General features: G+C 39.7%; 1 protein-coding gene across 1 annotated transcript in view; it reads right to left on the minus strand.

The window, feature by feature from the left end:
• Nucleotides 1-1,081: 1,081 nt before the first annotated feature.
• TTN (titin) overlaps nucleotides 1,082-15,119 on the minus strand; it is a 240,899-nt gene continuing 226,861 nt past the window's right edge. Inside the window, exons 287-299 of the mRNA XM_051623291.1 lie at nucleotides 14,776-15,075; nucleotides 13,999-14,301; nucleotides 13,423-13,725; nucleotides 12,717-13,301; nucleotides 12,278-12,583; nucleotides 11,886-12,185; nucleotides 11,069-11,644; nucleotides 10,670-10,975; nucleotides 9,985-10,578; nucleotides 3,933-9,877; nucleotides 3,690-3,843; nucleotides 2,493-2,786; nucleotides 1,082-2,368 (exon numbers count right to left, since the gene is read on the minus strand). Coding sequence (XP_051479251.1) covers nucleotides 2,070-2,368; nucleotides 2,493-2,786; nucleotides 3,690-3,843; nucleotides 3,933-9,877; nucleotides 9,985-10,578; nucleotides 10,670-10,975; nucleotides 11,069-11,644; nucleotides 11,886-12,185; nucleotides 12,278-12,583; nucleotides 12,717-13,301; nucleotides 13,423-13,725; nucleotides 13,999-14,301; nucleotides 14,776-15,075 — 10,265 coding nt within the window. The 3' untranslated portion in view covers nucleotides 1,082-2,069. The remainder of the gene's footprint in view (nucleotides 2,369-2,492; nucleotides 2,787-3,689; nucleotides 3,844-3,932; nucleotides 9,878-9,984; nucleotides 10,579-10,669; nucleotides 10,976-11,068; nucleotides 11,645-11,885; nucleotides 12,186-12,277; nucleotides 12,584-12,716; nucleotides 13,302-13,422; nucleotides 13,726-13,998; nucleotides 14,302-14,775; nucleotides 15,076-15,119) is intronic.

Below are 15,119 nucleotides of genomic sequence, written 5' to 3' on the forward strand. Positions count from 1 at the left end.
GGAAGAAATACCGTGCAGTTATTTTCTCTTTCATCTTTATAACTTTAAATGTTCCTGGTTCCATCACTTGAAAAAGTCTGGACCTTGCCCTGACTCAAAATTTAGCACTTCCGAAATCTTTATTTTTACTTTGTTCTTTGTTTCACCCACTTACTGGATTTCTTGAATCATTTGGTTAGCTAGAGGTTGATAGTGTACACTTATAGGAAAAAAAATAGTCTGCTTCTATAGTGAGTCTTTTTGGAATAGGATTTTAAACATAGTATCCGCTTATCTCTTCTGATGAACTCGAACTTCTTCTTTAGTTGAGTAGTATGCTGGGACTCGTAGTGAAGCATAGTGTTGCTAGCTATTGTCCCTCCTCCACTTCAGGGAATTTTACAGCCTCTGAAGCAGTGTTGCATTGCTGTGAGTGTATTTGCTTTTAAGCTTTTTCTATTTACCAGAGTGAGTTCTAGAGGCAGAGCTGCTCCTTTGACCTTGATACTCTTTTCCCATAGGTAACTAAAATGTGACCTGCCTGCATGGGATTTGTGATTCCTCCCCAGGAATGTAAAGGCACACTTTGCTCCAATTATTGGTATGTTAGTTGACTTAACAGATGAAGAACTTTCTGGGGCATGGGCCCTTAATCACCTGTGGGAGGCAAGAACTTTTAGGTCCAGGTAATTGGGGTCAACTTATCTATACTAGTTGCAGCTACCAAAAGAAAGAGGCAATATCTGGGTTTCCTGGAGGCAGGTTTTTTAACCCCATTCAGCAGAGACCAGCTATAAAGACAAGAAATTATCAATTTATCCCTATAGGGTGTAGTGGAAGGCCTCGAAATTCACTTATCAGAGGAATAATAATACCAGCATGATGCTTAGGCATGTGCTAGAATGTATCCTTTGTCAATTAAGAACCTATGAAGAAAGCTTTTTTATTTGGTGGCTGCTCTGTTTCTGCTTTTCAACAGCTACCTGGTTTACATTGGAGAATTGCATGTCTACCTTGTCTTTTCTTTCAGCAGCTTCTTCTGTACTGTAGTATAGGAACTATAAAAACAGAGCACAACAAATAAATAACAAGGAGTCATAGATTTTATGGTGCAGAAAGCGCATGCTTTATTTCAAATGAACAATTCTATCCCAAGGAGGTTCAACAGCTACAACAAGATTTATTACTACATTAGGAGAACTAAAGCAAATTGAAGTGCAGGGCGGTATTTGATGTTGTAGCAACAGTTTGTTTTCAAACTGTGGTTCATTGCTTAGTTGCCTGGAAGTGACTACAGGATGTCTAATACTACCACACACAAACTCAATCATTGCACCCTACGAACCTCCAAGAGGGGGTACTGCTGCTGCACTTGAGTACCTAAATAGCTTTGTTGATTAAGGGGATGGCCAGGTGATGTTACTTTTTTAAAGCTATTCAGGCAGTCATTATGTCAGAAACAGTACACAGGCAGTGGGTGAACAAAGTGCTGGCCGCTTGCACTTTGTCCAAAAATTGTCAGTCAGGTATGGAAATTACGACATAATCAGATCCAATGTAAAACATTAAATCATTGCTTACAGGAGGGTAATTGCAAACAAGACCAATGCCTTACATTTCTGATTCAACATAAATATTGTGCATGTATTAAGTATTATGCACAGTATCAACTCTTAGGTGTAGGTAATCTTCAACAGGGAGCCTCTCTACCTGTTGAGGCATTCTTAGACATCAACAATGAGTTGAGGCACAAAAATTAGTTAAATGTTGAGCAGGGTAGTCGTTTGCTAGGAAACTTTCTCCTACCAACTGTTAGTTCCAAAAGTTACGTTTCAAAATGTCATAAAATAAATGGTACAAAACTTCATAACCGTTAACTTCGGCTATATACAGTATGTACATGTCAGTGAAAAAAAGTGTTTAAAATTCTTAGGTCAATAATGACTATAAGTCATAAAGTATAGCTTTGGACTTCGTCTCATTCAGGAAGGTACAAAAATATTTTTTTTTTATATTTACAGATCAGGTATTTCAGTCCATATATTAATCACTTGTAAAAAGACAAGTGTAAATAATACAGATCAAGCTCTCTAAATTGATCGAATATTAATATTCACAGTGGCAGAATCGGTACCAAATTCATTTCCTAAATTCAGAGTATAAAGTCCACCGTCGTTCTTCTGGACATCCATGATGATCAGGGTGGTTAGATCTTCACTGGTTTCAATGTGGAATCTGCCTTCCTGGTCCTGACTGGTAATTTTCCTCCCTCTGCAGTACCATGTTATTTCAGGAGCAGGTTCACCCGAAAAGGCACAAGACAGTGTGAGAACTTTTCCTTCATCAATGCTGATATCAGATGGGAGAGCTTCGATTTTGGGTGGTGTTCCTTTACAAAACAGGAGAAGAAATATCAAGTTAGCATGTTTTCACTAAGCCATGCAGCAGGTTTACTCTGAGGACTACTGCAGAATATTTGAAGGACTGACTCTACCAGTAATTACATTGCTCACCTCTCAGACCCGATTTAAGCATTTTACTAGTTGAACTCTCCAGTTGAGCCATACTAGATTTCCCCATAATACTGCTGGAGCTCATCTCTACAAAGGATTCTTTCATGGAGGACATGCTTTGGGCAGACATGCTTGCAAATTTCATTTCAGTCATGCTGCTACTGCTGAAACTGCTGAATGAAGCCTCTTGTTTAGAAGAAGCCATTTGAAAGGACTGAGAAGAAAAACTTTCGTGCATGCTTGTGTCGCCACTTGTCTTCAATACTACCTCTTTTGGAGGTTCTTCAATTAGAGCTGGGGAGCATCGCAAACATAGAAGGAAAAACCAATAATGTCACATTAACGAACAAAGTCATGCAGTTCTATGTGGTTAATTTTACAAAAATAAAGAGACAGCTTAGTTTGCTTTCAGTGGAAAACTGCAGTGGAATATAAAATTGTTTATAATCTTTTGATTAAAGATGTCAAATCACCAACTGATTGATAAGAAAATTGAATGGTTACTAGTATTTATGATCTTGAAGGAAAAACATACTTTAAAAAAGGTCCTCACACAGCATTTCCTATTAAAACCATTACTAGAATTAGACATTGAGAAATGGTGTGTTAACATTTGTAGAAACTGAAATATTTTAAAGTTCTTATAAGCATAGCATAGGAAAGTGTATTTCACTGCATTGGTCTGTAGCTATAAAAGTCAACAGAAAGCTCAGTCACTGTAGCTTTCCTTTAAACACAAGCACAATCATACAAGCAAATCATAGCAACCCCTTGATGCTAGGAACTGGGATATGATACAGCCAATAAAATACTAAACCCAGTTCAGTTATGGCTGTCACCATTAACGTTTGTAACTCTGGAACGACTTTGTTTTTTGGAACAGATTCTGATAGTAAATGAGGAAAGAGTAATTGCCAGCACCAAGGTCTTAACACAGTCATCCTAGAAGGAATGCTCATAGCCTTCTGCTAACATGCATCTATTGATTTAATGGAGCATCTGTGTTCTCCTCTGTGGGTGTCATAAAGATTTCTAATGCTATTTAAATTCTGTATATATAATATACAAAAGAAACAGGAACTTGTTAAAAATACCTAAATCAACATTACCAGTGCTTTTATCATGTCATTTTAGTAGGCATACCATAGCATAAAAGTTGTGATTAGTCTGAACACAAGACCTGGAGAACAAACTTACGGAGTACAGTCAGAGATGCTGTAGCAGAGCACTGCCCATGGTAATTTTTTGCTTTGACTGTGTATTTTCCAGTGTCGCTCACTGTTGCATTTCGAATCTCTAGAGAATATATGTTTTTAGAGCGTGTTACTCTGATGTGTGATGAAACAGCAATCTGAGGAGGAAAAAAAAACGTTTTCATTAAGATCAGTTTTATGAATAATTCAATTTATTTATTGTTTTAGTAAATAAAGAAATACTTACAAGTTGATTATTCTTAAACCATTCAATTTCAGGAGAAGGATCCCCAGAAACTTCACAGGTGAACAATACATCTTGTCCTTCATTGACATTTTGAGACTTGGGCTGCATGATAAATGCTGGTTCGTTGGAGTGCTCTTTAGAAAAGGTCAGAACATACTGGCATTTAATAATGCCTTCATCAGTTTTACCCTCACAGGTGAGTATACCTTCATCTTTATTACTAGCCTTTTTGATAGTTAGTGTGTGATCACTTCCAGAAACACCGTATCTGTAATCATCTGAATTTCTCAGCTCCATTCCATTCAGCATCCATTTTATGTCAGAGGCACCGGGAATGTTGGCTTTCAATGTCACTTTCTGCCCTTCAGACACTGTCATTGTAGTAGAAGAAGCTTTAGTTTCTGCTTTCAATTGTTTGATATCTTCAGTAACAACTGACTTTTTAATGACTTCTTGAACTGCTGCTTTTTCATCAGTTGCCACTGCTGATTTCTTCTGGGTAGAAACTGTAAGCACCTCATCTTCTTTCTGAACTGATTTATAAGTTTCAGATACACGTCTTACCTGGGAATATATGTTTTTAAATACTTGGCCAGTAAACTGGAAGTTAGTTTTTGAAACGCTTTCTTCCCCAATAATTTCACAGGTGTACTCTCCTTTATCAGATTCCATGAGCTCATGGATTTTGAGCTCATAGGTGCCATCAGCTGCATAATGAAACTTGAAACGATGGTCTTCTTTCAGTTTTTTGCCATCCTTATACCAAGCCACTGCTCTGACACTTAAAGCACTGCTTTCAACTGCACAGGATAACTTTACCTTATCTCCAAGAGTTTCTGCTTTCAAATGCTGTTTTATCTTCGGTGGAGAAGCAGTTGGTAATTGTACTTTTTCTGATGGTACTTTTTTGTCTGCAGGTGGTGACTTTGCTTTTGGTGGGCTGCTGATGGGCTCAGGAGATTTCACTCGCTTAGGAGACTTAACTGGCTCAGGAGATTTTACACGAGGCTCAGGAGATTTGATTCTTGGAGGAGATGTAATTGTTTTTTCAGGAATTTTTGTTCTTTGAATGGTCAAAGTAAAATGCGCTTCCTGTCTTCCTTCAGAGTTTTCCACCACAACAGTGTAATTTCCTTCATCTGACATCTGGACTGAAGAAATTTCAAAGGTAGATTTGTACTGTGTTCGTGTTACTTGGAAGCGCCTTGAAGAAACAATGGGTTGACCTGCATGGGACCATGTTATTGTTGGTGCTGGTTCACCATCAACATCACAGGAAAATCTTGCAGTCTCTCCTTCAGAGACTGTGATTGACCGTGGTTTTGTAAGGATTGTTGCCGGTAGAGTGCTTTTAAATGCCTTGTGTACAGTCCTTTCTTCCAATGCTTTTTCTTCAGCTGCAGTGACTTTTTCTTCAGAAGAAGCATAGTGTTCATATGACAAAAGTGATTCTCTTGTTGCTGACATTTCTGATTTGACCTCTCTTACTGAGGAACTTGCTTCTGTAGCAGATGCTTTCTTAAATGAGGAGACTGCATACGCCTCTGTTCTTGTCAAGTCTGGTAAAATTGCCCTTGGTACTTCCTCATCTCTCCGCTGGGAAGAGGATGTAGTGTAATCTCCTCCAGTAACCTCTAATGTTGCATAATCGGAGCATTCCCCTTTGTAGTTTGTGCATACAGCCCGATATGTTCCACTGTCATCGATGTGGCAGTCGAGAATCTCCAGAGTTAATACCCCACTGGTGTTAGTAAAATGTATCTTACTGCTCTCCTGGAGCTCAATACCATTATGGTACCACTTCACTTCAGCAGTTGGTTTTGACTGGACATTTAGAATGAACCTGGTATTATGGTTACAAGGTACCCGGTGTGAGCGCATTCTCAGGGTAATGCGAGGAGCATGGTCAAGGGTGAAAGGCTGCTGAGTCAGAACTCCATATTGCCTTTCCATAGTCTTCTGAGTTTTCAAAGCAGATTTCATGGATTCGTATCTGGAAAATATATCAAATCTTGCCATCCTCTCAAACCGGGAGAGTGATCTTTCACTAGAAACTGGGCTAGGTGAGCGTGGTCGAGTTCTCTCTGGTGTTGGAGATCTTCTCTCACTTTCCTCAGGAGGTCGTGAGCGGGGTCGAATTAATTCAGATACAGGACGCATCAACTCAATGTAAGTTGGAGAGAGAGATCTTCTTCTCCTTAGTAATCTGGAGGGAGGTGAAAATTCTCTGTGAACATGTTGCACCATTTCTATTTCTTCTTCTTCTGCTGTGATCTCAGTGATTTCTCTTTCCCTCCTTCTCCTGAGTCTACTCTTTTCCTCCTCTGCCATATATTCAAGCTCACTCCTGTATTCAGAGAGTCGCTGAGCAGTGCCAACGGGACGGAGCAATTCTTCATCTTCTCTTTCATCCATTATTCTTTGCTTTTGTTTAGGTGGTCTGTAGGCAGCCCTGTCATGGCGTTGACGAAGCTCTGCATAGCTTGCACTGGTGTCAGCTTTCGTTGGCATATGATAGCTTGAATACCTCAGCTCTCTTTTTCTTTCTTCCTCTGAACTGACTTGTGCTCCTGCAGTAGAATACCTAAGGGCAGACAGTTCAAAGCGTGGGGGACTTCTACTTGGCGGGGAAGCAGAAAAGCCTAACTCCAGCTCTTCTTCAAGGCGCAGTCTTTCCTCTTCAGTTCTCTTCATGGCTAGATAGTCATCAATAGGCAGAAGTAATTCCTCATCAGACAAGTCACCAAGTGATCGCCTTCTTGGTCTATAGTAATATTCATAGTCTGGAGATGGGGCACGTCGACGTGCAGGTCTCACAATTTCAAGATCATCTTGTGTTAGCTTTGGTATGCGCCATTTAGGCTTATACTGATCTGAGATGCGTGGCAGTGGCATCACGTAGAATTGCTCCCACCTGGAAAGACGTATGCGTTTCTGGCGTTTTTGAACAGTTCTATCAAGTTTTCCTGGCATTTCATAGTGGTCCCGCAGCCTCTTGTACCACTTCATGTCTGACAGAGGCACAAAGTGTTTAATGTTCTGATCTTCTTCAAGAGTAGTGCGCACATGTTTGCGAGGCTCTGGCACCTCGTATGGCATACGAAGTTGTCTTTCTTCCTTCTTTTCTTCTTTCTTGATTTCATATTCACCTTTGACGGTCTTAGTGCTAACAGCGGGTTTATATAAGATAGCAGCTTCTCTGAGAGCCTCTTGTGCAGTTTGTGTCAATGGAACAGCTTCAACCCCAGAAAGGATTTCTGCCATTCGTAAGGTCTTGTCAATTTGCCTCTGTACAAGCTTCTCCCGTTCTTCTTCATTCTTGTACTCACGCTTGACATATTTCACACGTTCAACTTTTAGATAAGCCTGACAGCTTGTAGATCCAGCACTGTTTGTAGCAGTAACTCTGTAATAACCACTGTCTTCTGGTAAAGTATCTCTGATATGTAAAGCATAATAATCTAAACCTTCATGAATTATATCAAAGTTAGGACCAAAAGATAGAGGCTGACCATCTTTTTCCCATTTCAGCGTTGGTTTTGGTACACCAGATACCCTGATCTCAAAACTGACATTTTGTCCTTCTTGACATTCAGCATTTGCCAGCAGTCTTTTGAACATTGGCCTTAATGTGGCATCTGCTGGAGGGGGATGCGGAATCACAGTCAGCTTAGCTTTGCAGCTGTCTTCACCATATTTATTGCGTGCCACAATACTGTATTCAGCATCATCCTCTTCAGTAACATTATTGATGACAAGCTGATAAAGACCCTTGTCTGATTCAAAAGTATACTTCTTATCATCATCACCAGGTTTGATTTTCTGGCCTGATTTGTACCATGTTAAGCGAGGTTCTGGGTGAACTGTTATAGTTACTCCAAACCTGACATTTTCTCCAACGTAGGCAGTGCGGTTATACAAAGGCAGAGTAAATTCTGGTGGACGCTCTAATAGTCTCATAGTATCAATCCGTCGTTTCACTTTCCTAACAGTTCTGCATCTGTAGTGCTCAGAAATTTCTCTCACACCTTTGACAAAAAGTTCTGCATAAGAGCTGTCTTCACCGTAGTCATTTACTGCCTTACATCTGTAGGTACCATCATCGGATTTAGAAACATCTTTGACATACATGGTTGCAACACCTTCTTCGTATTTAATTTCGTATTTCTCATTGCTTTCTAATTGCCTCATACCAAAGTACCATGTGACTTGTGTGGACTGATCATAGTTTTCAATCCTGCATATGTATTTGGCATGCCCTCCTTCTTCTGTAACAGCATGCTTTATCTGCCCAGCAATGGGACCAATGTCTATTGGCGCAACTTTAACTTTAGCCACCGTTATGCCTTTCTGAGATCTAATTGCACCTCCACAGGAAATGCGAGCTACTGACACAACTGTGTTCCACTCTTTCTTTACTAGAGTTTGATAGTAACGCCTGTGCCTCAGGGTCTTGATGACTTTAGTGCTGGTCTTTTCTGTCTGCTGTTTTAGCCACACATGGTTAAGTGCTTCAGCAGCTGTCATCCGAGCTTTTCTTTCCTTTACTAGTAGGCGATCAATGAAGTCCATGGCCTCAATGCTTATGTCTTTGAATGCTTCATCATCAAAGTTGTATTCAGCATTTAGAATATTTTCAATAACTTGTTGGTTTGTTTCAGCAATGAAAGGGTTAATGCCACTGAGAAGGATGTATGCTAGAGCACCAACTGACCACATGTCAGTAGCTGTGCTGACCAAATCATGATGATGAACTTCAGGGGCATAATATTCAGGAGAAGTGAACTGAAGTCTAAAGCTGTCTCCAGGCTTCAATTGTCTGGCTTGACCAAATTCCACAATTTTAACTACAGAGCTTCTTCTTGTGAAGTAAATAATATTATCTGGTTTGATATCGAAATGTCCAATGCTGTGGCGATGTAAAAATTCTAGTGCATCGCAGACTTGGCGTATGTAACTTACTATTTCTCTTTCATTCAGTTCAAACGAAGCTGTGCTTATTCTTTCAAAGATGTCAGCTCCAGAAATGAATTCAAAGATCATGACCAATTCTTCCAGGCTCTCAAATGATTCATGAAGATACAGGATATTTTGGTGCCTAGCAATGTTTAGAATGGAAATTTCTTTCTTCACCAAGACTTGGTCAGCACCCTTTACTTTGACAAACTTGGCCAAGTAGGTCTTTTTTGAAACTGCCTCAACACAGCGGTGTGCAATGCCAAACTGTCCACGTCCAAGCTCTTCTGCAATCATATATTTGTCATAGAGTTCCTTTGTAGAATAGTGAGCTGCTTTACTTGTATTGACTTCTCTGGTCTCATCAACTTCTTCATCATAGTTCATTACTCTGGTCTTATCCTCCTTTGTTATAATTGGATCAGTAGGTTCAGAAGGCTGGCTTTGACCGAACTTGTTTTCTGCAATTACACGGAACTGGTAGGTGGTCTTGCCAAATAGGTTCACCACTGTGTATCGAGTATCACGAGCTTGAGCAACACGAATCCATCGCTCTGCTGTTGTAGCACGTTTCTCAATGATGTAGTTTATGATTCTGCTTCCACCATCAGTAGCTGGCTCATTCCAGGTTAAGTTGACTGAATCCCTTGAAATGTCAGTTACATTCAGACCTCTTGGTGGATCAGGCACATCAGCCACATCTAATTCAACTGTTTTTTGATCTATTCCAAACCTGTTTTTGGCACAAACAATGTAAAACCCTGCATCTTTTCTGTCAACACCATTTGGGAAAACCAGAGATGTGAATGATCGTGTAACAATGACTTGGTAGTGTCCATTAGTGTCTATGAGGTCTTGTCCCTTCTGCCATGTGATCACAGGGGGAGGCTTGCCGCTGAATGGAATCTTGATGCTCACTACTTCCCCTCGGAGTGCGTGGACAGCTCCCATGCCTTCCAGGTTTTTGGGCAGGTGAATCTTTGCAGGAACTGGAATTGAAAGAGCAAGAAAAAACAACACATGAGAAGACCACCAACAGTTTAAATATTCAAAGCTTTAAAATAATCTGTCTTAGGCATAAAAACCCTTTATTTACCTTCAACATCCAAAGAGGCAGTGCCAGAGACAGATCCTCCTTGGTTGGTAGCTCTAACTTGATAAACTGTGGCATCATCATCTGTTACATTTGTGATGACCATCTGGTGATATCCACCCTTGAATTCCTGTATCTTGATCTTTTCACCATCTGGCATGATTTCTTTGCCTTGTCTGTACCACTTGACAATTGGTTTAGGATGACCAGTGACTTTGCAGACAAATGTGGCATTTGCCTGAAATTTCACATTCAAATTCCTTATTTCTTCCTTAAAATGTGGAGCTTTAATTGGTACATCTGATTTTGGAATGACTGGTTGTGATACTTCACTCCACTCACTTTCACCACCAAGATTTTCACATTTTACACGGAACTCGTATTCAAGACCTTCAATAAGATCTTTTACAGAATAGACAGTTTCACGAATTTCATCTGTTGTTACAGAAATCCACTTGTTTTGTTTTTTCTCACGCTTCTCAAGATAATAGGTTCTAATCTTTGCACCACCATCACTTGCAGGTGGTTTCCAGGAGACAACACAAGAATCCTTTGTGACAGCACTTGCTACTGGCTGACCAGGTTGTCCTGGTTTTTCTGTAAAGAATAAAAAGGTTCAAAAAATGAAGTGAGCATGCCTTAGTAATGATAGGGGCATACAGAAATAGGTATTTTGGCATCCACTTACCAAATGGAGGCTTCATAACAACCACTGATGAAACCTCCAATGCTTCACTAACGCCATATGTATTCTGAGCAGCAACACGGAAATAATAGCCTGCATTTTCAGTTAGGTTAACAATTCTACAGGTTGTGCCTGAAATGCTTGAAGATACAAGTTGCCATTCAGCTCCTTCCTTGGCTTCACATTTCTCTATGATGTAATTGGTTATCATAGCACCTCCATCATCCTCTGGTGGTTTCCAGCTTATCACCACAGAATTCTTCAATATAGACTCTATGACAATCGGCCCTACTGGTTTATCTGGCTTATCTGTAAAAGAAAAAACGTGGTATTTATAATTCTTTTGCCAATTAATCTTCGAGAAAATTTTCCAGAAAAAATACTGAAAATAAAATTAATTACCTTGTATTTCCACATTAAGTACAGTATCAACTGTTCCAAATGTGTTACTGAGTTGCACTTTGTACTTCCCAGCATGAGTTTTGTGCTGGACATTCTTAATAGCAAGATGAGTATAATGCTCTGTGTTCTCAATAGTAACTGTTTCTGATCCTCTCAGAGGTTTGTTGCTATGGAACCAAGTTATTGCTGGTACTGGTCGGCCAATGTACACGACGTGAAGGCGGAGGGTGCCACCTGCACCTGCATAGTATTTCTCTTTCAATGGGAAGCCAGGATGGAACTGAGGAGGAGCCTGCAATAACAGCTTGCCACTGGTTTCAATTTCTCCGACATCATTGGTAGCCATACACGTGTAGAGACCTTCATCCTCCTGCTCATCTGTCATTATTGTCAGTGTGTGGTTCCGTCCATCAGATGACATTTTGTATTTTCGACTTTGCACCAGTTCTTTGCCAAAGCGGTACCATTTAATATCAGGCAAAGGTCTCCCAACAATCTGGCATGTCAGCTGAGCTGCTTCACCCAGTTTAGTTGTAACATCCTGCATTTCTCTTTTTATGGCAGGTGCTTCTCCAGCTACAACAAAGAAAATTTAAAAATAATGAAGATTACTATGTAATTTTCCTCTATTACTGTATTTATGGACATTAATTTTAATTTCTAGTTGTGCCTCTTAAACTTGAAAGACTGTGTTTTAGGACAGTCTGTTGGCAAGCAAATAAAAGATATAGGCAGCATTTTAAGGGCAGCACTATGGTTTATGACACAGCAAATCGCCATAATATCACAGCAAATATAACAATATAATATTGCTTACATGTTAATTTAGTTTTCACTGCCATTGCAGTCCTTCGAGGTCTGCTAAGGCCAGTCTGATTTTCTGCAAAAACACGGAATTCATATTCTGTAGCCTCTAGTAAACCTCCTGCTGTAAACTGCCTGTCCTTAATGCGTTCTTTATTGCATTTTTTCCAGGTGCTTTCTCCAGACTGGCGATATTCAACCCAATAGCCAAGGATCTCTTTGCCACCATCACTTTCAGGTCTTTCCCATTCTAGTGTAATGCTGTCCTTAGATATAGAAGTGATTTCAATTTCTCCAGGTTGGCTTGGTTTGTCTGAAAATTAAAACAGATAGAGAAAATAAATTCCTCTCTAAATGTCACTAACTTGCTCTTCAGAAGATCTGTTAATGCTAACATTTTCTTACCAAATGGATCCTTGCATACAACTGGTTCAGAAGCAGGACTTGCTTCACTTTCACCGATGTCATTTTGAGCAATGATACGGAATTGATACTCAGCATCTGGAACAAGTCCTGTGACTGTGTACATTGTAGTGGTAATCTGTGTCTTGTTATGCCGGACCCATTTTTCAGTAGATGTCTCTTTACGTTCAATGAAGTAACCAGTTACACGAGATCCACCATCATCTTTAGGTCTGGACCAGGACAAATTGACAGAACTCTTTGTGACATCAAGCACTTCAGGCGGGTTGTTTGGAGGCTCTGGAGCATCTGTTAATAATAAACAGAAATAATAGAATTATAGTGATGTAGCATTACAACATTGGCATTACTGTGGTACTTTTAGAAGCATAAGGTAGTAATTAAAATCTATTAAAAAAAAAAAATTAAAAATGGGACTTACTTAGAGGTGTCTTTGGTACTGCTGGTTCTTCAGATTTGAGAGACTTGCTAATACCAAAATGGTTTTCAGCAGAAACACGGAAATGATATTCCACATTTTCTTTGAGCCCTTTCACCACTAGTGATGTCCCTTTCACTCTAGAGTCAACAGTATACCAGGCAGTCTTTGGGACTTCTCGTCTCTCAACAATATAACCTAGGATATCTGCACCACCATCATCTGTAGGAGGTCTCCAGCTTACTCGAACAGAACGAGCTTGTATATCATCATACTCAAGGGGTCCTTCTGGTGGATTTGGAATTCCAATCACTCTGACTTTAATGTACACAGCTTTTTTGCCACATTTGTTTTCAAGTGCCAAATCGTAGGTGCCTGAATCTTCTCTTTCTGCATCTTTGATCACAAGTTCTGTGTGAGTGTCAGAAGTTGCAATCATAGCCCTCTTGCTGATGTCGTGTCCTTCTTTTGTCCATTTGCATATTGGGATGGGCTTTCCCTTAATGGGTATTGTAAGCCTGATAACTCCACCTTGTCTCACCATGAGACCTTCCTGGTATTTTTCATCAAGTTCGTAGTCAGGATATTCTGTAAACAAAATTAAGATATCATATTATGTCCGTTTTACAGATGGTACCATACCTATCTGCTTTAAGCAAATACTTTTTAGGACAACTTTCAATGAGATCTAAGACTTGAAGTGTCTTACCAAGCATTTCTGTTATTTTGACTGTTCCTGGCACATCAGCAGGTTCTCCTGGTCCACCAGCATTACAGGCTAGCACACGGAATCTGTACTCTGCACCCTGGGGCAGATGTGTCAAGGTGTATTCACGAATCTTGGTTGGTGTGGTATTACATTTGGTCCATTCAAATTGATCAACTTTCTGCATCTCAATTAAGTAGCCAGTAACTTTAGAACCACCTTCATCTTCTGGTGGACTCCAAGCCAGGGAGACAGATGTTCTTGTAGTATCAGTGACTCTTGGATTCTGAGGTTTACCTGGAGGAGCTGGAAGAAAAGATCAGATTGGGAGGGGCATCTCTTGTGAATATTTTTAAAATGTAATAAATGCTAACTTGCAACATATGATCTGCATTAAGTATACAGGATTTATACAGGAAAATTTAGAATGAAAGATTTTCACTAATTTACTGGTTTTCTTGTCAGAATCTCATTTGTTAATACACCCAGATAAATTTCCAAATTAGAGAAGAGAGCAAATTTTACTAATATCACTCTCTTCTGCCATAATGTGCCTCATTTATTTAGGAAATTACTTACCAATTGGATCTCTGGCAACAGCAGACTTGGAAGGACGGCTAGGTTTCCCAGTGCCTCTGGCATTGATTGCTGTGACTCGGTGTTCGTATTCTAATCCTTCAACCAACCCAGTGGAGCGGTAACGAGTCATGGTGACTGGAACTTTATTTACACGGATCCATCTATCTGCTCTAACTTCTTTGCGCTCCACAATATAACCAGTAATTTGTGAGTCACCGTCATCTTCTGGAGGATACCAAGTTAATGTCATGCCATCTCGAGAGATATCAAACACTTCTGGAGTGCCAGGAGGACCAGGAATACCTGAAAAAACATAACACAAAATTTGTGAAGAAAGTGTCAAGTGATTCTACAGATTAGTAATATGCAACATATTGTGAATAATGATGTAATATTAATGTTCTGTCAGCTCTTTTTATCAGCAGATTTCAAAGTACTTTACAAACTAGGTCAGTTAAATACTCCTGTTTTTGTAATGGAGTAAAGCCATTTTTAAGGCTAATGATAGACCTGAGCAGAAAATCCAAGTTTGCCCTCTAGATTCTGTGCAGTGCATCTACAATACCTATAGAGATTTATGGATGGTGTTTTTCTCTGGAAAGATAACAAGACTACTGTGCATTATAATGTACCATTTTGTTTGGTGAAAGGAAGTAGTAACATCTAGAAAAATCTGTGTGTGATTATATAAGCCTGTTTAAATATGTATTTTTATTTTAAAAGGTAGGGTATTTTTAAAAGATATTTTAAAAGGTATTTTAAAAAATTCAGACTTACGGATTCTGCTCTTGCATTCTATAATTTCAGACTGCAGGTAAGATCCAATTCCAAAGCGGTTTGTAGCAGCCACACGGAACACATATTCTGCACCTTCGACAAGTCTGGTGAACTTGAACATTGTCCTTGTTACTGACTCTGAAACTGGCAGCCATCCAGGACGGTGAGCATCACGCTGTTCTACCACATAGCCACTAAGGGTAGCTCCACCATCCAGCTCAGGTGGCTCCCAGGAGATGGTTACATAATTTGAATCAATTTCATCAATTCGGATAGGTCCAACAGGTGGTCCGGGTTTGTCTAGAAAAAGGAAGAAAGAATTAGAAGACAACAAAAAAAAAAAA

Source organism: Apus apus, chromosome 6 (assembly GCF_020740795.1).
Source record: "Apus apus isolate bApuApu2 chromosome 6, bApuApu2.pri.cur, whole genome shotgun sequence".
NCBI lineage: Eukaryota > Metazoa > Chordata > Aves > Apodiformes > Apodidae > Apus > Apus apus.